At 53.6% G+C, this 24,437-nt stretch overlaps 1 protein-coding gene and 1 long non-coding RNA gene across 4 annotated transcripts; one reads left to right on the forward strand and one right to left on the reverse strand.

Annotated features, from left to right (window-relative positions):
* The first annotated feature begins 87 nt into the window (after positions 1–87).
* On the forward strand, positions 88–3,733 carry LOC105091838 (uncharacterized). 2 transcript variants are annotated; one of them, XR_010383081.1, is made up of 3 exons: positions 88–281; positions 1,915–2,289; positions 2,712–3,733. It is a non-coding gene; the product is annotated as an uncharacterized LOC105091838 (long non-coding RNA). The 2 variants fall into 2 exon arrangements; XR_010383082.1 differs by having other exon boundaries at positions 91–281; positions 1,978–2,289.
* A 332-nt stretch (positions 3,734–4,065) lies between these two features.
* Positions 4,066–23,599, reverse strand: GTSE1 (G2 and S-phase expressed 1). 2 transcript variants are annotated; one of them, XM_031463459.2, is made up of 12 exons: positions 23,518–23,599; positions 23,012–23,110; positions 16,993–17,050; positions 16,281–16,905; positions 15,604–15,774; positions 14,716–14,842; positions 12,775–13,122; positions 9,494–9,566; positions 7,301–7,537; positions 5,349–5,553; positions 4,715–4,927; positions 4,066–4,203 (listed from the first exon to the last, which is right to left on the reverse strand). In XM_031463459.2, the coding sequence occupies exons 2-12, from the start codon at positions 23,031–23,033 to the stop codon at positions 4,120–4,122; spliced, it is 2,163 nt and encodes a 720-aa protein (XP_031319319.2). In that variant the 5' UTR covers positions 23,034–23,110; positions 23,518–23,599; the 3' UTR covers positions 4,066–4,119. The 2 variants fall into 2 exon arrangements, with proteins under 2 accessions (XP_031319319.2, XP_064347428.1); XM_064491358.1 differs by having other exon boundaries at positions 23,496–23,572.
* Between the last annotated feature and the right edge of the window lie 838 nt (positions 23,600–24,437).

Genomic DNA, 24,437 nt, shown 5'->3' on the forward strand with positions numbered 1-24,437 from the left:
CGGCGCCCTGCGTTCCGCCAGCGCGGCCCCCCTCTCCGCGGGCTTCCATTCTTGAGTCCGGGGCTCCGCCCACGCCCGCAGCTCGCGCAGCTCTCCTTTTCCTCCTCGGCCCTCGGCTCTGCCTGATGCGCTCAGTACTGGCTGCGTCACGTGTGTGTGTGAGCTGCGCCGGACGGGGTTCGCATCGCCAGCAGCCACAGGAGCGTGTGGCCAGGGGGGCGCGTCGTGCACAGGCCGATAACCGAGGGAAGGACCTGAGGTCCCCAAGGAGTGATGTTAACGTGGGTTCTCCTAGAAGGAGGCGTAGGCCTTCACTAGTCAGGAGGGAAGGAACGGCAGGCGGAGGGCCCCGCCCTGTACCGGGGCCAGACCCCGCGGGCGGGCGCAGTGGGAGCCACCCGAGGTTTTAACCAGGAGTGGGGGGTGGGCGTGGGGGTGTGGTGATCGCATTTAAGTTCGTAGAAAGATTTCGTGGTTGTGCGCTGGACAGGAGCTGGGAGGAGGCCAGGGCACCAGCTGTCTGGGAAGGTGATGGTGGCGTCAGAAAGATGAGTGTTTGGAGGTAAAATCTATAGCCCTTGCTGGTGGAATGGATGTGGCGGATGAGAAGGGGACTGGAGGACTTGATGACTATCTTGTGAGCTGTTCCCAGAGAAGGAAGTGGCCTGCTTCAACGGTGAGGTGCAGTGGGGCCATCCCCCTGGAGATGTGGCTGTTCCTGAGTGAATGGAGAGGGTGGCGGAGCCTGGCAAATGACCGATGTCATATTTTTGGATGATAGAACCTGGAAACGTTTGCTGGGCCTAACAGAAGGGTGTGAGAAGGGAAGAGGGCAGACAGGAGATCTCCGCAGAGCAGAGCTGGCTGGAGGTCCAGTGACTGCGCGAGAGGCTGGGAGAGTGAGGAGGTGGCGGTCAGTGTGGCTGGCCAAAGCCATGATGACACAGCTCAGACCAAGAGCGCCATGGGCTCGGAGGACCCTGAGATTTGGTTTGACACCAGAGGCTACAGTCCCTACGTGCAAAATACAAGCATTCTGTAAATCAGTGACTCTCAACTATTTCAGCCTCAACCCAGAGTGTCACATTTTACAGGGTGGCCCAGAGTACCACTTACCTATAAGTATAAAAAAGAACGCTTCTCAAAACAGTTCTTACCCTTGCAATGTGCTGTGTACCCATTATTTTTCATTTCATTCTTTTTCATGTTTAAAACTGCTGGTGCAGCTTATAAATTGATTTCAGGTAGGATGTGAAGCATGGTTTGGAAAAAGCAGGAGAGGAAATGTCCTGCAAATGCAGGTAGTTTTAAATCAGGTCAATAACACACAGACCAAAGCTTGGTATTAAAGTCACGTTAGTTTATTAACAGTTTCTTAAAAGTGTAACAGCGGACATAAATGTCTAACCATGGATAGTTATTAAGGCAAGTCATCTTGAGAACAGATTCCTGGTGCTAAGGGTCTAGAGTGAGCCGAGGAGGGCCCCAAGTCCCCGTTTCTGAGAAGTAGGAACTGCCAACTGGAGAGTCAGGGCCACTGGTGCCAAGAGCAGGCGGGGGTGAGCTCCATGGTTGGAGGGAAGGACACGTGGCCCCTGTGGGGAAACAGAAGCTGGACTACTTTTTCAGAAGAAAAAGGTATCAGGGAAACATCTGACAAAGGGAGCAAGTGCGTCTTGCATGTCCCAGAAGAAATGAGTAAACCCAGGTCACCCCTAAATGTAGGTGGCCCAGCTGATGTCACTGGGTTTTGAGCTCTGTCTGTAGGAGCCCGCCCTGCCCAGCGGTAGTTTGGTGCAGGCTTGGGGCAGTCGTTTCCTGCTCAGCAGAGGGCTTTGGTGATGGGAGCGCTGCCACCCACCCCAAAGTGGCTGGAACATGACACGTGGCAACATGTTTTGTGCTCCTTTTCAGTTAAATGTGTGGTGATTTAGCTCCTTGGCAGCTCCAAGTCTTTAATCACCGTGTATAATCCAGGTCCGCGATGGACCAGCGAAGGCAAAGACAGTGACATCCCATGTGCCGCCTGCTAACAGCGATGTGAGATACGTGGATCTCAGAGCTGTGAAACGTGAAGTCATCTGCGCCAGGAAATGAATGAAACATTATGAAAATCAGGTGAAGTCGGACGCCTTAAGCCGGGAGGGTGGCCCTCTAGTGGTAGCCGAGGTGGTTCACCTGCCGTTCAGAGGAAGTGGCTGGCCTCTCCCCGAGCTCTGGGAATACTCTGGTCTCCCTTCGAGTGGTGGACGTAGAGCCCGGGAGCCGGGAGGAAGAGAGCTTTGTCAGGTAAGCAGCAGGGCAGCCAGACAGACGCCAAGACAGGAAGGGGAGGGTGGCAGGCACTGCTTTACCCGGCACATGCTCTTGGGAGGGCTTCTCCCATCTGCTTAGGGAGACTTCAGATCAGGTTACTGCTGTCCTGCCTGGGGACTCGTGCAGATGGACAGTGTGCCTTCTCCCCGAGGAGAGCTTGGCTGCTCCTGAGGAGCCTGGGGGAGGGGAGAGCCCTGGATGGGAGGCCCAGGGAGCAGGTGAGGGCCAAAGGCCCAGCTCAATCCCTGGCTGTGGATGCGCTGCCCAGAGCCCAGGGCAGCCCCCCCTCCCACCAGAACAGTGATGTCTGAGTTTGCACTCCACTGTGTCCCCGGCAGAAATGCAGCCTGCCCGTAGTAGTTTCCCTAAATATTTGCTGGATGGATTAATTCCAGATTTTGGGTTTTCCCTGAGAATTGAGGGCCAGACCAGACATCCGAGGACCCTTGTGGTGGATTCTAGATTTCTATACTGCCCACCAGGATACAGACAAGCGGGAAGAGGAGCAGACTGCTGATTCCCGTAGGCCCTGCTCCAGCTGGCCAGCAGGCGTCCCAGAGCGAGCGGCCCTGTCTGAGTCTGACGGCTCGGTCACTCAGGACAGCTCCAGGTGAAAGCTCATACAGCCACGCGGCCCACCTCCAAGCGCCAGGCTCTGTCTGCGGGCGCAGCAGCGCCATCTGTGACACACACTTCTCTCCCCTCGATAGCACAGCAGTCCCCGTGCCAGACCATTCCAGGTGATGACTCACATTCTCGACGTTAACCAGAGAAAGTTCGAAGCACAGCCCAGCCAGCTCTCCTCCCTCAGTCCTCTGGGGACCAACGTTCCCTGGTTTTGTGCAGGGAACACTGGATGGGAGCCCCCAAAGCTGGTCCAATTAGCAGGTTTTCTGTTTGCTGTGAGGCTACTGAACTAAGACGGTGAAAAATTTCGTCATAAATAAAATTTCTCTATAGACTAGTGGCTTCCAGGCCAGCTGGTTAACAAATATAGGGGAGAATGGCTCCGGCAGGGAGTGTGCTCTGCAGTGGCCCACGGCTTCCATGGCTCCCTGCTGCCCTCCACCAGGGGCACAGCCAAGGGGGCCGTCACCTTGGTATTCAGATAAGCCCCCCAGCTCCCGCACTTCCCCTCCTTCCTGCACCCCCACATCCCTAGGGCAGCCTCCTCTGCTCCGCTGTGGTCTGTGGTGCATTGCATCAGTCATCTGGGCGCCCTGGAAAGTGCAGATTACTAGGCCTGCCCTGGACCTGGGGAGAGGGGCTGGGGTTTACACTTAAGTCAATTTTAATTCACACTGAAGTCTGAATCACTTTGTAGAAAGAATTAATGTTTGGCTTAGATAAATTGTGCATACTGGTTAGTACTAAAAATAGCTATGCATGTTTGAAAATCAAGACAATCTTCAACATTAACATATGGCTTTAATGCATTTCCATTTATTTTACAATTTAACTTAAGTCTAGGCTATTTACCTTTTCATACAAACTTAATTTTTAAAATAGTCACTTGCTATTTTACACACAAGATTCACAACGAATTCTTCACCTGGAGTAACTTCAGCTGGCACGCCAGCACGTGTGTGGGTCCGTGAGGAGGGAGGCTGTTGGCCGGCAGTGACCTCAGGTGGCCAGCACCCCCCCAGTCCCACAGCCCCCGATCCAGGCATAGTAACTGTACAGAGACTTTTGTTTTGTTTTTCAACTTTTCCAATACAATTTCTCTGAAAATTAATTTCTAAGGGTTGAAAACCACTTTAGGACTGACTGTCCTTGTAACTGTAAAGGATTTCGTTCTACTCAGAACTTGAGAAGTGGTGAGTCCACGTTTTCTTTGTCAGCCTCCGGACTCAGCAGGATCAGAGGAGAAGCCAGGTCTATCAGCTGCAAGGGAGAAGCGACAGAGGTGACCAGCGCGCCCACGCTGCCCCCTCCCCTCCCGCAGACCCCGAAGGACTGGCTTCACTGAGGACAGGGCTGCCTGCGGCCACCTCCACCACAGCTCACGCCAGCTCACGCCATAAGCTAATGGGTGAACTGGGCTGAGGCCCAGTGCAAAGACATCTTGACCATCATGTTTAAGAAGCTGGAGGGAGAAAGTGCCACACACTGCAGACCTCCGAGTTCCTCAAGCAGTCATGCTCCCTCGTCACACGTGAAGCTCTGGGGGATCCCGGAGCGGAAACCCCGCGACCCCGGCCTGGAAGGGCTCCAGGCGGGATTCTTTGGAGGGGTTTGGCCAACTTGAGGTCTCGCCCCCAGCGATGAGGCGAGGCGTGTTGCCCTAAGAAGCCCCAGTGGCCACTCTCCGGGGTCACCATGATGTGCCTGATGGACGAGGTCCCAACTGAGACCCCCCAAGGCCAAAACCAGCAGGGGCCCTGCCACTCCGCACCTGTGCCACCTCATGGGGGGGCTTGGCCACAGCCTTCCTGTTGGCGTCGGGGGTGTTCAGCAGGAGGTCGACCAGGGGTCCGCCTTCAGGACGCACAGCCACGCTGGCCTCCGGAGTGTCGCAGAAGTGGATGAGAGGGCGGTCGCCCCAGGCTGTGCCTGCAGCTTCCGGGGCAATGCTGAGTCCGTCCAGCTTGATGTCCACAAGAACAGCCTACTCGGGAAACAAGACTGAAAAGGGATTCTAGCTCCTTTCTGTCAACCATCTTGAGGAAACGGGCAGGCCTTGCTTATGTCCCATGTGGCTAACAGTTTGGAAACCCAAGGAAGGCGGGCCAGGAGTGGCCAGGTGAGGAGGGGTGCGGAGCGTGAGCACCGACAGCCCTCTCCTCTCCAGCCACCCTCTAGCCCTGTCCACATCCCGCCTGCCAGCAGCCAGCACCGGAGCCCCGCTCACACCCTCACTGCTGCCCTGCTTCCCACCTCCCCTCCTTTGAACCCTGGCCTCTCCGTGGTCAAATATGGGAGCTGCGGTTTTTGTCCCTCCTGGAGGCGGGAGGTCCTGACCCCTCCCTTTGGCACGGGGCTCGGGGGACACCCAGGACAGCACAAGTCAACCCCACGTATCCCTTCACCTCACTGGGGGGTGGGTCCTCAGGTGGCTGCACCTCAGCCGGGGCTGCTTCTGTGCCGATACTTTTTGAAAAAGTAAGATCACTCTTTTCTGGAGAAAAGTTAAGCGCCTGCGGCACGGCGGACGGGGGAGAAAGGCTCCCATCCGGCGACGAGTACAAGCCCCTGGGAGCAGCCCTGCGGGCGCTCTCTGTTGCTGGTGCAGTTCTGCGGGAGGGAAGGAGAAATCCTATCAGGACACGGCCAGGAGGTGCTAGCTCGTGTGGTGATGACTCGAGAAGGTTCTTTTCAGAGAAGCGTTGTCCAGTGGAGAGCTCCCGGCGCTGGTTCTGGCTCCAGCAGGCGGATGCGTGGTCTCTGAGTCTGGTGTCTGCACAGGCACCTGAAAGTGTTCGAGAAGGAGAGGGGCAAGGACCAGGTGCAGGAGCCGCCTCTGTCCACGTGCTGCAGCCACGGTGCTCCTGCCGGCCTGGTTCCTCCTGCCTGGAGTGTGGATGGCGGGACAGGTCTGAATACCCAGGTCACACACTCCGCAGGGGGGCTGCCCCTGTACACCTGTCACTGTGCAGACGCTCTTTGGTGTCTTGTGTTTCCTGTCAGTGCAGTGTGCACCCAGCCTGGCCCCCATCTGCCCACTGCATCTCCAGATCCAGGATAGTCTGCTGCCTGGCAGGCCTCAGAAACCTGATGACTCGGAACTGAATTACACGAGAAAACCGAGGAAAGCAACAATTTCCGTAAATTAATACAGCATATCTTCTTTTCAATATTTTAAAGGCTTCATAACAACCTGAAAGACAGAATTTCTTTTCTATCCTGACACCTGCAAACACATGACACATGTAAACAGCACTGTGACTGTCCATGCTGGGCGTTGTTCGAGTTTTCGGGGCGGCCTTGTGTCTGGCTGGTTCCTCTCCCTGACCTAACACACAGCGTGGCACTCTGTCTCCTCTGCTCTCACAGAAAGACCCAGACACACACCGGCACCCCAGCCTTCCCCCAAGCTCTGCCAGGGTGACAGAGGATCGGAGGCCCAATGCTTACACCTGGCTCGTTAAGGCTCCTTCACAGATGAAGCTTCTAGTCAAGGAAGCCAGTGACCAACCATACACTCTACCCGGGTGGTTCCTCCCACGGATACTCCTGAGCGCCTGCCGCATGCCGGGAGCTTGTCCTCAGGCCTGGTGACAAGCCGGACAGGGGAGGCTCAGGGGAGCTTCCCCACCAGCGGTGTCTCGGACGACTGTCAAGTGGACAAACACACACTCTGTGTGGGCAGCCAGGCGGTGGGAAATGTGAGAAAGCAACGCGGGGAAAAGGAGCAGCGTGACCAGGTCGGGAACGGGGTCTCCAGAAAGGCCCCTGAACATGGACTCCAATTACGGGGAGGAGGCAGCTCTGCCAGGACCAGGGGTGGCGCGTTCCAGGCGGAGAGGATGCAAGCGCAGGCCTGTCCAGGTGCGGCGCAGGGCAGTGCGGCTGGACACGGGCCAGTGAGCAGGACAGGCGGTGGGGAGGTCTGTTTCTCGGGAAGCCTGAGTGTGGTCACTGCTGACTGAGAGCCTCGAGGCTGAGGGTGCGGGGCCCTCCCCAGGGCCCCATCGTGAGGACCGCGCAAGGTCCCAGAGCGCCTGGCACCAGTGCACCGGGAGGCGCAGCTCTGCCCGGAGGGCTCGTCCCGGCTGGGAGGCCCTCGTCTACCCCGAGGTGCAATGAGGCCCAGGCCTCCAGCCTGGACCCAGGATACGATGTCAGGAGAGAAATACGACAAAGAAGCAGGGCCCTCCCTCTCAGAGAACTACCCTCAGGAGGGCGTGCGGCCAGTCTCCATCGCGGGGGCTGAGAAGGGGCATGAACCTCAGTCCAGCTAGTTCCTGACAGTGACTTCCCAGTACACGACTACCTGAGGTTTTATGAATTTGAGACAAACGGTGCAATCTTTAACTCCTACCTCACTGCAAATTTTTTCTGGGGCTCAGAAGACAGTCGCCGAGCAGACACACGCAGGGGAGAAGCCAGGGCCCTGGGCAGGGTCTTAGGGGTCAGCACGGGAAGGCTGGAGAGTCGGCGGCCGGCAGGCGTGGGCAGGGCTGACACGCGTCTCGTACTCACGGGGGTCCACACGCTGCTTACCAGGCTCTGCGAGGCTGGGCCCGAGGACCGTCTAACAGGAGTGCTATGAACAACCCTGGAAAGACAAAATGAGAGTTTTAAGCAGAGATGAGCTGAAACAAACCAAAAAAATCTAATGATTCAGCCACGTGCTAGTGCAGTACAAGGGCCTGTGGTTTCAACATCAAAGATTCAAGCTGGTGAAGCCTGTCAGCTCTGTCCTCTGAGGAGGGGCGGCGGCGAGGGCAGGGACTCAGCGCTGCCACCAGCCCCAGGAGGCCGGGCAGGGGCTTCGGTTCCTCAGTGGGCCCATCTGAGGTTCCGATCCAGCGTGACTGCACGTTATAGGTGCTGCCATGGAAACGGTCTTCACAGGAGCCTCCGCACAGGAGATGGAAAGGTCACCTTCTGCTGGCATAAACATTCCCACCAGGAAGTCCAGGCCAGGGCGGGGCCCGGCTGGGCATGTGAGTGGACAGGCCGTTCCCTGGGTCTAAGGCCCCTGAACCCAGTGTGAACACGGGTGTGACCAGCGCACCTGATGCCTGTTTCTCACGCGTCTCTCCTCACCCTGGCAGTACCTGTGGCTCAGGCTGCCAACCAGTCCCGCCCCGCTGTTGATGTGTCCTGTTGCTGACAGAGAAGAGAGGCTGAACAGACTGTCATCCTCAACAAGTCAGGGCCCTCCCGCCAACGCGGTGCCCGCGGGAGGCCGGGGATGACGCACCTGCTGGTTCTGTCACCCATCGAGGACAGTCTGCATGCTCAAAATCAGTCTACAGACAAGCTTTAATTAACATTTACTGAAAGGAGAGTGGGTGAGAGAGACAGGTGCTGGGAGCAGGATGCCTCTCCCTGCGAAGTTCTGGAATCTGTCCCACGTGCTTTACTGCTGAGCATTGGCCACTCCGCCACAAACTCCAGTGAAAATAAACTTAAAAATACAAACAAATGTAATCTTCAAGGTAACCCTGGAGGTAGGAGCTATCTTCCCATTGTACAGGTGAGAAAACTGAGCAGAGACGAGACATGACGGGGCCAGTGCCTGGTGGCTCTGGGTCCTGCTCTTACCCACTGTGTGGAAGGAAGGAATCTCAGCCCTGCTAATGCTCCAAGGGAAAGCACCTGGTCCAACCCCACGAAGTGCCTCCCAAGTTCACATCCAAGTAAAGCCCAGAGTTGTGGAAGACTGGCAGCCGGCCCAGACTGGTCAGGGCAGACCCGAGATCAGGGTCCTGCTCTGCTGTCCGAGCCCAGTGCTTGTCCTGCCCGCCCCATCCAGCACTCCCACCCTGGCATACGCTGGCACCAGGATCCCGCTCCAGGGGGTCTGAGTGTCCTAACTCCCGTTCTACCCTGAGCTGATGTGCACAGGACTGAGCGGCACTGGGCTGGGGTCCCGCCAATGTGACAGTTCCCGGAGAGCTGATCATCAGAGGGCCAGATATGTGGATGGCGTAGCCCGCCCACCTCAGCAGGTGGCAGCGCAGGTGGCAGGAGGGCAGCCAGAAGTGGAGCAGTGTTTGCATGAATGGTCCCAGGTATGTGCACATGCATGTGTGCATGTCATCCCTGCGGGGCACAGGGACACAAGGGGAGGACACTGAGTCATCTGCACTAGATATAGGCCAGGAAGTGGCAGACCTGGGATTCACGCAGGTGGTCCTCAACCCCGGCACACACTAGGGTCACTGTGAGACCCCACAGGTGCTGGGCTCCATGCCAGACCAGCTGAATCAGAGCCTCTGCGGGTGAGCTGGAATTGCAACAGCCCTGACAGCATCTCTGCCGGGCAGCCTGGCTGGAGAACTGCGGATTCAGGGCTGAAAATCGGCGCTTCCACCCCCAGAGGCAAGTCTGTGGCCACCGTAATCTGCAGGGGAAGGTGCAGTGGCTCAGGAGCCCGGGGATAAGGCCAGATGTGCATGGCCAGGCTGCGGGTCTCTACACTGGAGAAGGCACTTCCAGAAGTCAGCAGGTGCCTGAGTTTGTTCTTACAGTAACAAGAGGAAGGAAGCAGACGGTAAGTTACCTCCCCACCGACGTGCAGGACTGTGGCCTCTGCGCCCGGCAGGACTTCGGCGTTGCGCTGTCCGGGGGTTCACCTGAGACGAGAGGACCCAGGGATAAGTCCATCTTCACCAACCGGGGAGCTCTTCTCTACATGCCTCCGTTCTCCCGAGTTGCAGTGAGGGCGGCACAGGAAGGAGCTGAAGGTCAGACAAGCCCAGAGAGCAAACCTGCCGCCCAGGAGTGAGACGGGACATGGCCTCCCTCCAGGGGGACCCGCCCCCCGCAGGGCCTTAGGGTCCAACCAGTGGGTGCAGAAGAGGATGAGCCCTCGTCTCACCTCTGCCTGCAGCCACTACTCACCCTAGATGGGAACCGAGAGCCTTCAGAGTCCCAAAAAGAAGGCAGCGCTCAGTGTGCAACCGGGACAAGTCCCCCGGGAGACCCCCGCCCCCAGCAGCGAGGCTAACGCGGCTGCATGCCAGGCGAGCCCTGCGGAGCCCACCACCGCCTTCACTCTTGGGAACCGGACAGCGCTAGGTGGCCCTAAGGTGGCAAACTGTTCACGTCGTCTGGTGGCTGACCACTTGCGCGTGTGTGATCTTGGCTGATCACAGGTGACCACAAGCAGGCTGGGAGGACTGAGCGAGGCCCGGCACAGGCTCAGGCTGCAGTGCATAGAAGAAGTCACAGACTCCCCCCAGGGCTAAGCCCCCGGGCAGCATCCGCTATGTCCTGGAAGCCCTGGGCAGTGAGGCCGTCCCCATCCCCAGGGAGGCAGGCGTGCAGGGGCTCCCACGGGTCCCCTTCCTCCCTGCCCCTGCTCCACGTCTCTCTGCTCTTCAAAGAAAGATCTTCTCCAAAGAGCTGCCCATGTGTGCTTGTCCTCACCTCCCATCTCCTGTTCTGTTCAAAAGTTGATCTTATCAAAGCAATTCATGCACCAAAAAAAGCCCAAAACATAAAAAATGCAGGGTGAAAATCTGGAGACAAAGCAGCACACCCACCCTACTTCCAACCTGCTTGCTTCCTGTGGGGCCACCTTTGAATCTCTAAGTTACATGTGCTGCTACTTCTTGTTCTTCAAAACCTGCCCAGGTCCCGACGAGAGCCGGCCCCCTCCGGGGCCCACGCAGACCTGTGCAGCCGGCCGCGGTGGCTCGCGGCGTTCCGACAGCTGCGTCTATGGACGCACGATGCACCTCCTTCCCGGGGCTCCTACCCCTGCCCCTACCCGAGGTCATAACTGCCTCCGGCTTGTTCGTCTCTTATTTGGGCGCCTGTGACCGAGTGGCCCAGAAGCTCTGCCCCTGGGAGTATCTCCAGGTGGCCCCCTCTCGGGCACCGAGGCCCTGTGCTTCCCGAAGATCTCTCTCCGAGGCCAGGCCATGCCTGCATTCTCACCCCATCCGGGGCAGGGTTCCCCCTTGCACGGCTGCCCGTGTCCTCCTCTTCCCGGTGTCCTCCCTCATCTCAGTGGCGCACTCTTTGGGAGCCCCCGCAAGGTGCATGGGAGAGTAACTATTTTTATGGAATTTCAGATTATTAAAATACCTTTATCATACCCTACAATTAACCAGGGGTTCGTCCCTCTGCCTTTTCTAATGCCTCCCACCTCCTTGTGGCTCACGTCTCAGCCGTGTCACCTCCTGAGGGGAGTCTACCCTGACCATCTTGGCTGAAAGAACCCCACTCTGTAAATTCTTCCTCATCTTCTGTTAGTCACTTCATTGTACTTACGATCTGGAAGTATACTTACTTGACAACATTTCTCATGTTTTACTATTAAAATGGAAATCCCAAGAGTAGGATTTGCCTTACCATTACATCCCCTGTACCTAAGAGTGCCTAGCACTGGAAGACACGCAATAGAATGGCTCATTCGTATATGAGCAGTAACTCAAATGAGGTTTGCAGGTGTTGAAGGCCGCCTGCACTAGCCAGCGATGCTGATAACTTTAAGATACTCAATCCACTAAGAAACAAGCTTGAAAGGAGGCCAGAACTATCCTCCCCCTTAAATCAGCTCCGTACAACTCTCTGCATTATACACACTTACTAATTTACCTCGACCAAACACGCCACCTCCTACCTGGCAGCCCTGTCGGCACGCCAGTGCAGGTGGGGAGAGCCCGAGGGGAGCCTGGCAGTCTCACTGATTTGAGGAGACAACGATCAGGGTTTGGGAGGCTGCACAGGCTGGAATCTGAGGGGCAGAGTGTTAAGAGGAGGGAACTACAGAGAGAGAGAGTGCTCTAGAAATCCGAGCAGGACCCCGAGTCCTTGCTGCATAGTAAGAAGCAGCACGAATGTAGGGCAGGGCTCAGAAAGGGACAAGAACCAGCACTGGGAACACATCCAACCAGCCGGAGCAGAGACCTCAGGGACGCACAGCACATCCAGGCCGGAACTATCCCAAGAGCACAGGCCCGAGACCTGCCCCGTCAAAGCTTAAAGAAGCCTTGAAAGGACCGAGGTGACGTGAAATTTAAATTCCTGCCAAAGCAGAATTCAACTCCTTAAAGACAGACAATAAAATCCAGACTTTCAAAAATGTACAATTGATGACATCCAGCAGACACTAAAAAGCTATTAGACATGAGGAAGCAGGAAAATGCCACCATCACCAGGACAAACGAGGCAAGAGAAATGGAACCCGAATGACAGGGACGGTGGGATCAGAAGAAGCAGACTTACAAGGACCATTATAGTACGTTCAGGAATTAAGAGGAAAACACAAACACCATGAGGACACAAACGGGGAGACGCCAGCAATGAAAAATTAACTGGGCAGACGTAGCAGCAAATTGGACGCACTACCAAAGGAAAGACACGTGAACCTGCAGACATGCCAGGAGGGGCTGGAAGAGAGCAGCACATCGTGCCCTAAAAGACAGCATCAGATGGTCTGTAACACAGGCACCTAGAGTCCCAGGAAGTGCGGGGAAGCAAGGAAAAACATTTGAAGAAATAATGGCCACATATTTTCCAGATCTGATAAACTCACAGATCAGAATAACTCCAGAACCCCCAAGTAGGATAAACACAAAAAAAGCCACATCAAAATACATAGTAATCAAAATACTGAAAATAACAAGAGAAAAACGACACATTACGGAGAGGGAAACTTAAGGTAAGAAATTCACTGACTTCTCATCCAAAGCAGTGCAAGCTGAAGACAGATTTAAAGTGCTTTAAGAAAAATAAAAGTAAAGAAACCACCATCACCAAAACTAATAATTTTTTTAACTTTAAATATAATTTGTTCAGTATTTTAAAAACGCATTATAATTTATCTCTTACCAGTAGAAAACTTAGGAACTTTAAATCGGTGCGTAGGGGTAGGCATGACCTTTGTCTTGGAGTTCAGACAGGAGCCGCGCCTCCCAGTTTTGTTCATTTGGGAGGAGTGTGACCAACTGAGACAGGAGCTCAGCCCGGGGCCTCCCAGTTCTGGAGTCTGGGGTTGGGTGAGAGCTGCCCTGGTGGGCTCCCGGGGCAGCTCAGCGGGCCTCTGGCTTTGGCCGCAGGGCCCGCCCCTGGGGCCCGCCTGCAGTGACAGCCGCTGAGCCACGAGTCCCGTTCTGCCCAACTGGCTGGTGTTTGCCCGGGAGCTGTCTGCAGGAATGCTTGGAAGGTCACTCGCTTTAGCTGGAAGAGGAGACACACAAAATCTGATTATCACCCAAGTTGATGTTATTTCCAAATTATAAAGTTACTCAATGGCACACACAAAATATGCTGTCTTTAACATCTCTACCTTAAAATGTAGAAGAAAATGATTTATTTCCATCAATTTCTATCATGGTGATTTCCACGTAAGGAAAACACATGAGCAATATTCTGTAGGTCTGCCAGGCAACGTCCTCAAACCCAGGACGAGCCGGGCCGCTCACAGCCCAGCTGAGTGTGCTCCATGGCGCTAATTCTAGACGCGAGCACCGAGACGCACGTCATTACCCAGGAGTTCAAGCTCTCCTGTCTTCACTGATGCCGACACAGAGGTCTACCCTCGCTGAGCAGATGAAAATGGATCATCTAGTCTCACCTCACCTGTCCTGTCAGTGGGTGGGGAGGGACAGGGAGAGATGACACAACCCTTACTGGTCAGTTCCTGTAAATTACAAGCAGGTTGGGTCATACCAACTACGAGTGCTATTTAAATCAGAACTGCGGATAAAGTAGGGCGAAAACACTCAGCTGCCAACACGCCCAATATAGAAGTCAATCTGGTGAAAGATTCCTGGAGAAAACCTAAGGGAACGAGCACTTCCACAGCTCTGGGCCCCTGCGGGCAAGGGCTTCACACGCCCGCCCACACACTGCAGCTCCCGACCCCCGTGATCCCGCCGTGGACAGCAGAGAAATGCACAACCCCCCGGAAGCCACCGGCAGTCTGTCTCGACCCTTAGCAGAGACGGGATCAGAAACTAGTGAAAATGGTGCCGACGCCCTGAACCGACATCAAAGCCGACCTCCCAACACCTAACGTGCCAGAACTTCTCTTTGCTGAACACACGCCGCGCACAGAGTCAGGGCTGGGGCTTCACGTGGCCTCCTAAGGCCCACGGGAACACTGAAGGGACGTGTTTTCCCCTCAGTTTGTAAAGATACAGGAACAACCCAAATTCTTAGTCGCCACTAGCAGTCAGGATTCCAAATCAGGTCAGTTTCATTCAAGAGCTCAGACTATTCACGTCTGTGCACAAGATGCACACCGTGCGGCCTGGCCTGCAGTCCGAGTCCACGCAGCAAACAGCATTTGAAGAGGGTTTAGTCCTAAGAGCAGGCAGTCGAATGCCTCCCCCCATAGCCTCCCAGGCTCTCTCCCCTTCACCACCAGATGGCACCCTTGGCTTGCTGAGATTAAAGTAGCCTGACCTTAAACCCATTTGAGGGCGCAGATTTACACACACCCAGGAGTTACACGGGTCCCGTGCCCTACACCATCTAGAACAGCCCGATTTTAAAAACCTGTGTCTGGTTCCATTTCCATGGAGGCTGGTCCCAGCGTCTCTCTGGGTTCTCTGGCACCTTGAGCACGTGTCCCCTTTGTGACTGCTCGTCCCACCCTAAGACCGCCCGTCTGAGTGCCTCTCCTCAGGAGAGGAAGCACTTTGGGTCTGGGGATCGGACAAGCTCTCTGCCCCAGACCCCCACAAGCCTTCTGGAAACTTCTGCCGAGCTAAGTGGTTCTGTGAAGATGGTCTGTCAGGAGCGGTCAGCATTCGGGGCCAGCCTTACCTTTGCCGGCTGCTGGGGAGGCACACACGCTGGAGATCACACCCGAAAACGACCCCGCAGAGGAGGCCTTCCCTGCGAGGCTGCCAGCACACCCAGGCGGTCTCAGCACGGTCTTCTTCGGCCCCAGCTAAAACAAAGATTTCATTATCTACTCATTACGTATTTCTGCAAAAGTGGGTTTTAATATTGCCTTTAATATTTTACAAAGTATCCTAATAACTAGTTTATTTCAATAGAATTTTGTAAAGATGATCTAAAAAACAAAGACATACCATCTTCTTGGATTGGAAGACTCAATATTGTAAAAAACGTCTATTATCCCTAATTGTATTGGTAAATACATTAAATGTACTCGCAATCAAAATCCTAAAAAAAAAAATGTTTACAAAGTATCATCTGGAATTTAAAGGTCAAGCCGTACTTCCCCGCGCAGCCTTCAGAGCCCTGCACGGAAACCCCTGGGAGCTTGCTGAGCCGCAGGCTTGGGGCCTCGCCCACACCTGCGGGGTCGGTAGCTGCGGGGCCCAGCTGTGGCCACCTTAAGTCCCACCAGCGATTAGGCAATTTTTCCAAGTACGCACGGCTCAGTCTGACCATCGCCGCTGGAAAACAAATGGCAGAGACGTGGACGGCAGTCCCCGCGCCTGTGAGGAGCTGTGGTTTTCACAGCGTGGTCCACGTCCCATCTCCTCCGCCCGGTGAGGGGAGCAGGGAGCATCTCCGCCGTCAGACCCCTCACGCAGGCCAGGCCTGCGTGCACTTCGCCGAGCTGCCTCTCCTGGGTCCTGTTTTCTACCTTCCCGACCTTGACTTTCATCAGAGGACACGTCCCACGTATACAAAGCTGCCCTTTCTCCCTGCCACCACCTACAGGCCTGGCCAACCCACCTTGTTTGGAACTGGGAGCGAGCGCTTGCCTTGGACCAAGTGGCTCCCACCAGCTGGCAGGCTGGTGACGTCGCGGGCAGCACTGGGCTTGTCAGGGGGCACGTGGCTGTGGGATTCCTTCTCACTTAGGGTCTTCATCCTGGAAGGACTGGCTGATTTCTCTTTCACGGGCTGAAAAATTTTAAATTGAAACGTGAGAACCGTCTAGTCTTCAACAATGTACGGACACGCTAAGGCTTGGATTAGAGCAGCTGCAGGGACCGTCTACCTTCCCAATGCACGCGCCTCAGCTCATCAACGCTTCCTCCCACAAATGACCAGACAAAAATGATGACGGCGTCCGCTTCCTCATTAAAAACAGGGTGAAATAGTACCGAGACAGATCCCTGGTAGGAGAGCGAGCCTCTGGAGCTGATGCACACAAGTCCACTGCCACTCCCCAGGACAGCTCACCCACTGCATGCCCGGCAGGAAGCCACGTAACCAAGCCACCCCAGCCCAAGTCCACGCCCCCACCCCAGCTGTCGCTGCTCTTCCTGGACTTTCCCCTCCTCTGGCCCCGGGGCCCTCCGAGCAGCTATTTCCAAGTTTCCCCCATCGTGGTTTCTGCCATAACCGAGAGGGCTCAGAACAAAGGAGCGGCTGGTCCCCTAGATAAAGGCGCTCGTGTGTGGTACCTTCTCCACGGCCAAGGGGATGCTTTTTCCTCTAAGAGACGAGGTGCGGGGTGGCGGCAATTTGCTGGGGACCTTATTCTGAGTCACGGCCTGGTTCGGAGGGTGAGCAGTACTCGGTTCCACTGACAAAGAAGAGCTCGGAGCGGGAGGTGGCCCCTGCGTCTGGGTGAGGCTGGCCCGGGCAGGAGCCACCTGCAGGGCCACGGCCGAGGTGGGCTGGGGGCCCGAGGGTGGCAGACCCCGCAAGGGGCTGTCTGGCAGGTAGTACGTCTCCCTCTTAAGTGACTTTGGGCTTTTCTTTGTTTCATTTTCTTTCTCAAAGAGGTGTATTTTTAATTGTGATTCTTGTATGAACCCTTCCCCTCCCTGGCTCCTGGGGTCTTCCTGCCTGGCAGCTGGGGCTGCCTTGTTTCTGCTGTGGCTTTGTATCTGTAAGGCCAGTAAGTGGGCTTCTTTATAAACTTCCACAAATTTTTCCCCAGTGAGAGGACTCCAAGTGAAGTGACTTTCAGATGCTGGCAAAAGAGGTTCTTCAGGAATTTGATTATTTAATTCTAAGCTGGCAGCAATACATCTTTCTTTATGTCCAATGGGGCCAAAAAAGACTTCATCATCTTCATTTGCACTGTTTTAAAAGAAAAGGATTATCAATAACACTGGCATTTAAATGAAGGACTTTACCAAAGCAAAGGAAGGAAACTCATTCGTTTACCTTGAAGAAGACAATGAAAGATCGAAGTCAAACTTTTCATCAGCCAAAAGAAGAACATCTGAGGGGGAGAAAAGTTACCCATTATTTTAGGGGTGGGGCTGAGAGCACGAAAACAGTGCCAGTCTCTGTAGCTATCAAAACTGTTTTACAATTTCACTTCCAAAAGTGTGAAGGAGCTCTAGATTACCTTAATTTTTCCATTTTCTTTTTAAAATAGTGTCAGCCATTCTGTGTTTGCTAAGCTGCCACCAAAGCCTAAGTCCTTATTTTTAAGCCCTTATTCTCAAGATATAATCTAAAACGCATTCACCAAGTCATTCAACTAGTTTTGCAAGACTAGGTAAGTCGTTTCCTGGTATAGAACATTTTCAAAAGACCCCCTGCCCCAGCTCCCCTAGGATTAAATTCCCCGCTTACAAACCACACCTGTTCCTCTTTCAAAGATAAATTCAGTATTATTCAAATGCACAGCAGGGGCTCCATACATACCTGTTGACTGTCTCTTCTTGGAGCCTGTCCTGAGCCCCCAGATAAAACTGCTGTCTGTACCAGCTGACTGCAGTGCTCTCACCAGCCCTGAGTGGTCATGAGCCTGACTCCCACTAACAGACCACACAGGCTCTGGGTTGGTGGGCCCCTCTGCTGGGACAGCTGCTCCCTCCTCTATCTCCCCCAGCCCAGCCCACCCCACCCTTCCCCAGGGCCCCTGCGGCACCTGGACCTGCCCTCTGCCTTAGCATCGCTACTCTCTAAATGTCTCTTGACCGCCTGTAGCCCCAGCGAGGCCGTGAGCTCCTCTAAACTGAGTGCAGATGCCTGATGCTCTCCCAGATTCCCCGAGGCCAGCCAAGCTCAGGGCCTGGACACTCAGCAAGCGGCTATCACGACGCAGCGGGCCGGCATTTCCACACTGCAGCGCACGTGCAGCGCTTTCACACGTCTTGTTTCGTCTGACCCTAATGGACACTGCAGCATGCTTGCCAAACCGTAAAAACTTAAGTATACTAATAACCAAATTGGGTCCTAATTAGTCGTTTAATTATTCCTAATTATCTAACCAAGGAAAAGGTAGAAAGCACAATTACACAAAAGAAATAAAGAGAAATAACCAGAGAGAAGGAAATTAAATTATTCATGAGCTAGTTTGCTCAACTCTGTGCGTATAAACCCCAGACCTTGGTTGATATGGATAATTTTCTAGGAGATAGAATTTACCTTTTGTATTTAAATGATTAAAATTGATTTACTTACAAAACTGACTCCAGAAGAGACAAAAAAAATCTCAATAGTTCAATTATCATAAAATAACTGGAGAAATTTATTAAAGAGCTATTCTCCCCCAAAAAAGCACAAGTCCCAGATAGTTTCATAGGATAATTCTATTAGATCTTTAAAGAATATATCAGTCCAAAACCATTTACGTTGTTCCAAAGGATGGAAAAAAGAAACCTTCCAACTTACTTCTATGAAGCAAGTATAACCATACCCAAAACCTGTAAACTTTGCTCAATAAAGAAAACTACGGACTTGGCTTATGTCAGCACAAAAATCCTGAACAGGAATATCTGCAAACAGACCCCAGCAACACATTTAAAGAACGAGCAACTCCATCATGACCTGTGAGGTTCAGCCAGGACTTCGGGACTGTAGGATAGTTTAGTTTTATACGATCTAGTAAGATAATCATATGAAAGGGAAGCCATACAATCTGGTCTCCACATACACCAACAAGGCATGTGGCAAATGCAACATACATTGTTGTCTTCAAAAATGCTACATAAAAATGAGGGCTGGGCATAGCTCAGTGGCAGAGCACTTGCTTAGCTTAGCATGCATGAGGTCCTGGGTTCAATCCCCTGTACCTCCATTAAAAAATAAATAAATAAAAATGCTACATAAAAAGTAACAGACATATTTTATCATATAAGGAAGTATCCAAAATTAGACTTCATAGGATGCCATCAGAAGCACTCCTCGTAAACCCAGGAGCAAATACATTTTATCAGTTAGGATAGACTAACTCATGCTGAAGTAACAAAACAGTGGCCACATCTCAAGTGGCTTGTAACAACAAGGCTGATTTCTCACTCAAACTCTATGTCTGCTGAGGGTAGGCTGGGCCCCGTTCCATGTCCTTCTTCCTCCAGGACCCAGGCAGATGGAGCCTCCGCCACTGGAAACGCTGCTGGGCTTCACGGCAGAACAAAGGGGAAACAGCACATTCCACACTGCTTCTTTTAAAGGCCCACGAGTGACACACATCACAACGTCACCATTTCATTGGACATATTTCAAGTCACCTGAGGCAAATCCAACTTCAAGTGGGCAGGGAAGTTCAATTCTACCATGTGCCCAGGAGAAGGAAAACAACGCGGAAATGCTGATGGCCGCTATCTAAGCATAAGGTACCAGAAGCCCGTGTCAGGCTTCATGGTAAACTAAAGAAGAAATTCCTTTAAAGGTGGGCACAGAGCTGTGACGTTCTGTCACACATCTTAACATTGTTCTGGATGCATAAACCAATTAGACAAAGGAAAGAATTTGGAGGTAAAATTACCATGGTGCACAGATGCTATGATTACAGACACAAGAAAAATCAAGAAAATCAACTGAAAACGATTATAAATAGTGAGAGAATAAAAGCAAACGGCTGAGGACAAAATTAATACACAACGATCAACAGCTTTCATATCCACAAAGAACAGAAGATACAATGGAAGAAAAAACCTCATTCGCTGTAACAGCAAAACAACACAAAACACCCATGAACAAACCGAACAAGAAATATGCGAGATGGATATAAAGAAAGCTTAGTATATCACGGAAGTAACACATCAAATAAAAGGGGGAAATGGATTATTTAATAAATGGTATTGAGATAAACTAGATGACCCTTTGGGGGGAAAAATAATACATATCTAAAGTTTGATCCATACCCCACACCATACCAGGACAAATTCTAAATAAGTCAAAGACTTAATTGAAAAAATGAAACCCTTAAGGAACAAGAAACCATGGGGAAATTATCTTCTAACCTGGAGTGCAGAGGTCTAAATATGACACCAAGCTGGAAGCCATGAAATAAAAGGTTGATTGTCCACAAGATAAGACATTTAAAATCTCCGCATGGCAAGAATCACCACGAGCAAAGTTAAAAGGAACAACAAGCAGGGAAGAGAACATTCGCGGCTCACATCACAAAGGGCTGTAAGAAATGACGAAAGAAGAACGGACAGAGGGTACGGACAGATAAAACGCACAGAAAATAAAACGAAATGTTCTTAAACACAGGACAAGAAGTGCAGCCTCACCCAAAAATAAGAGAAATGGAAAAACTCTAAGATCCCCGAGCATTCCACTTTACGCCCGTAAGGCTGTAAGAAATCACAAAGTCTGACACAGCGCAGGCAAGGCTGTGGGGAAAGAGAGCGCTCACACGCTGCCGGGGAAAGTGTCAATGACTACGGCCCCACACGGGTAACCTGGTGGGACCTACCAAACAAGAAACGCACATACCCCTGCTGCTGTCAAGTATCCCATGTTACGTATTGCAGCGGCAGCGTTTGTAACAGCAAGACACTGGACACAAACTAAATGTTCACAGACAGCAGATAAGACCACAGCACAAGCCCACAACAGAATGGAACCCTATATAGGCACAGAAAAGAACAGTAACACTCTTCATATAGTCACATACAAAGATCATCAAGATAAACTGGGTGCAAAAAACAAGGGGCAGGACAGAGTTCTCTGTGCTATAAAAGGGGACGCGTCTGACACCGTATGCATGCTGGTTGACACTTGCACAAGTTAGGCCTGGAATGCCCTAGACGGATGAGATCAGTGGCCTTTGGAGGGGGGAACTGAGGGGCTGAGGGACAAAGTGGAAAGGGAGACAGACATTTCACTTTGTATGTGTCTGAACCTAGGAAGTCGATTTTGTAGGTCACTTCTAGAAACTTCCAACTGTCTGCTGTGGTGAAAGGAATCCTGGACCAAGAGTCAGGGGAAAAGCCTTCTATTCCAGGCCCCGCGATTGGCTCAGAGTGACCTGGCCTGGCTGACTGGTCCATTCTGCAGACATGTGCCATGTCCTCCACCAGGTGCCAGGCGGACGGGTGAAGGGCACTCCCTCGGGTGTGCACTGTCCGGTGGGAGCACTGGGTGGAAGGCAGTGTGGTGAGGCCCACGTGGAGGTGGGGCAACTTGGAGGAACTGGTCACGGCTGGAGGGGGTGGATCAGGAGGGTCAGCTCCCAGACAGGGTGCAAGACACGACAAGCTTTTGTTTCACCCAGAGTGTGACAGGAGCTACTGAAGGGTTTTAAACAGGAGAGTGTTATGCTCTAACCTTTGTTTTCAGAAGGTTACCCTGGTGGTGCGTACAGTGTATCGGAAAAGAAGGAAGTGGTATCTATTAAAATTACAAGTGTATACGTCGGCCAAAGTGCAAAAAGCGCAAATAGGTGGAGGTGAGTTGATATGGCTGAGACCAGGCTGGTGGCTTGGGTGGAGGTACAAAGAGGTAAACGGATCCAAAGCATAATCTGAAGGTGGAACGAACAGTAACTGATGATTGAATGAATGTGCAGCTTCACAACTTCCACAGCTGGGTGAATGGAGGGGCAAGTCACTTCCATCAGAAAGACAGAACTGGCTAGGAATGGGGTGGGGGGGGACCTGCTGAGTAAGAGGTGGGAGACATCCACCTGAAACGCCAGTTAGGCAGGTGAATACACAAATCCAGACCTTAGCGGAGAGGCTGCACTCAAGACAAAATGTGGGCACCACCATAAAACAGAAGGGATTTACAGCCATGGGACTGTCTGGAGACCTGTGTGTGTGTGGCGGGGGGGGGGGGGGGGGTACAAAGAGACCCCCCCACCCCAGACCAGGTCCTGGGGAGATCAGCTTCAGAAGATGGGAGAGGAAGAGAAATCTTTAAAGAGATGGAGATACACCAGCCAGGGAGACAGAAGGAAAACCAAGATGCCTCAGAAGCCAAGCAAGGAAGTTTTCAGAAGGAGAGTTCAAAAGTTATTGAGAGGTTGATATCAGAGGACAGAAAAATGATAGATCTGGCAACACAGATATCCTCAGTGACTGATGAAAGCAGCTTGAGCCAAGTGTGAGGGCAGAGGGGGTGGGTAGGGGTTGAGCGGTGTGGAAAAAAAATAGCAAAACAAATGGAGAAGACTCTTGAAGTCTGGCTCTGAATGAGGCACCAAGCAGTGGAGAGGGAGCGGAGAATAACAGGACGAGTCAGACAACAGGACGTATCTGTATGGCAGTGATGAGTGTGAGTTAACAGACCAGCAGAAAAATCACGTGACGGGAGGGTGACAGGGGTGACGGCCTCAGGAAGCAGCAATGAGGGTTCAGCACACCCGGGGAAGGGACTTGAAACGGAGGAAGGAGGAGAGGGGTGGGGCAGCAAACACCTCCCCAGACACGATGAAGCAGCACCGAGGACTGGCAGCGTTAGGACAGTTTCTGCAAAACGGAGACGTTAAGGATACCTAATACCTAGTCTACCCGCCTCACACGGGTGTTGTGGAGAACAAAGGATAAAAGCATGTCACCATGCTTTAGCAGAAAAAGAGGGCATGCCCTTTAACTCATCTTGTGAGGCTGTACCCTCCTCTCCACACTCAAACCAGACAGGGACAGAACAAGACAGCAGAGCTATAGGCCAGGCTCACTCACTAACATGATGGCAAAGATCCTAAACAAGGCTCAGCAGACAGAAACCAGCCACAACCCAAAAAAGGAAGCATCAAACTCAATTCCACAAATACCTGAGTGCCTACTTCAGGCACTGAGGACACTGCAGTAAACAAAACGGGTAAGAATTCTCTGCTATAAAGGAAGTTAAAACTGCGGGTAAAGAGGAAATAAAGAAGTTAGACGGATGCAAACTCCTTGAAGACGGGGACCAGGAGTTTCACAGGAAACGAGCAGTAAGTCGCCCTGCATCTTCCCTGAGCTCCCCAAACAGAGCTGCAGTAACGAGGACGTACCGTCCTTCTGGGGAACATCCATCTCCTCTTCTCCGGCCTGGCTGGCTGAAGCAAGTCGCAGCCGCGTCCTCCTTCCACGGCGAGAGCTGTCAGAAGTCACTGCGAGGAGGAGGGGGCCGCAAGGTGAGCAGGTGTCGGCGCCCAGGCCCCGGGTCCCTCCAGGCCCCGGGTCCCTCCAGCCCCAGGGGCGCCCGGCAGCGTGAGCCGCTGCAGCACCGACCGGGCAGAGCAAGGGAGGGAGAGGCCACCTGAGCTGCAGCCCGAGACCCTCCGCGACCCTCCCAAGGCCCGCGCGCCTCCACGCTGGGAGCCCCTGAACGCCCGGACCCGGCAACGGAAAGCCCAGCTCCCGGGCTGGACTCCGGGGCTTTGGTTTGACCTCGGGGCGGCCCTGCCCGCGCTGCAGGCTCCACGCAGCCCGCGAGGGCACCCTGCGGCCCACCCCACGACCCCCCGGCCGCGCCCGCGCCACCGGGCCCCTCACCCCCAGCCGCCGGGCCCCTCACCCCCAGCCGCCGCGACGCCCCAGCCGCCGCGCCTCCGCCCCTGGTTTAAACGCAGCGCGGCGGACGCAGTGCGGGCTACGGATTGGCCGGTTTGAAAGGCCTCCGCGCCCGGTGCATCCTGGGGGCTGTAGTCCGAGCGCCGGGAGGAGGCGCGCGGCGCGCTTACGCACTCGCTCCGCGCCCTGCGCCTGCCGGATGTCTGTCCGGGCCCTGGGGTGGGACGCGCGGTGTGGGGCTGGAGTTCTTAAAGCTCGTATGGTGTGTCCCCGCCCGCTCGGCATCAGGACAGCTACATACGGCAAGGGACGTGGTTCTGACCCCGGCCCTTCATCCTTAAATGGAGAAAATCAAATTCCTAGGGCATTGACCCGAAGACTAAACAAAGTAGGTGCACCTACCTGCTTTGTAAAGCATTACTTACTGGTCAGTTCTCAGCAGAGTAAGAAGAGCCGGGCCCTGTCCCGAGGAGCGCCCGGGTGACCCTGGGTGACCAGACACCGCGGTTTGTGCCCCTGGACCAGGAGAGTCTGTCTAGCCACGGGTGCCCTCTGCATTTCCCTTTTGGCTTGTCCTGGCATCCCTGATGTCTTGTTTCTATTTAGGGGCTCCCTCTGCAGCCTTCCGCCTGGCTCTTTGCCCCCAACTACGCCCACTGCTTTCTGATGTGCTGGTCCCTCCCTTCCCCCATCCTCCCTTTTCCACCTGAGCCTCTATCCACAGGCTCCCTTCCAAGTTCCATCATCTTTTGCTCTGGTTTCTGCTTAACTGGAGGAAATGGGGCCAGACAGACCCAGCTGCAAATCTCAGCTGCAGGTATCAGTCAAGAACCTTTGGGTTGCAAGTAACAGAAAACCAGCTTCAAGTTGGCTTTAGAAAAAGGAATTTATTGGCTCGAGGAACAGGGACATCCAGAAGTGGCC

The sequence above is a fragment of the Camelus dromedarius genome, chromosome 11 (assembly GCF_036321535.1).
Source record: "Camelus dromedarius isolate mCamDro1 chromosome 11, mCamDro1.pat, whole genome shotgun sequence".
Classification (NCBI taxonomy): Eukaryota; Metazoa; Chordata; class Mammalia; order Artiodactyla; family Camelidae; genus Camelus; species Camelus dromedarius.

What these genes read in the sequence shown, in the direction of transcription:
- GTSE1 (XM_031463459.2), bottom strand. Translation starts at nt 23,033, where the DNA reads ATGGATGTTCCCCAGAAGGACG. An exon ending in CTCCCCAGCAGCCGGCAAAG is followed by an intron (nt 13,123 to 14,715) that starts GTAAGGCTGGCC and finishes CTCCTCTTCCAG; the next exon opens with CTAAAGCGAGTGACCTTCCA. An exon ending in TCCTGCACGTCGGTGGGGAG is followed by an intron (nt 7,538 to 9,493) that starts GTAACTTACCGT and finishes TTGTCTTTCCAG; the next exon opens with GGTTGTTCATAGCACTCCTG.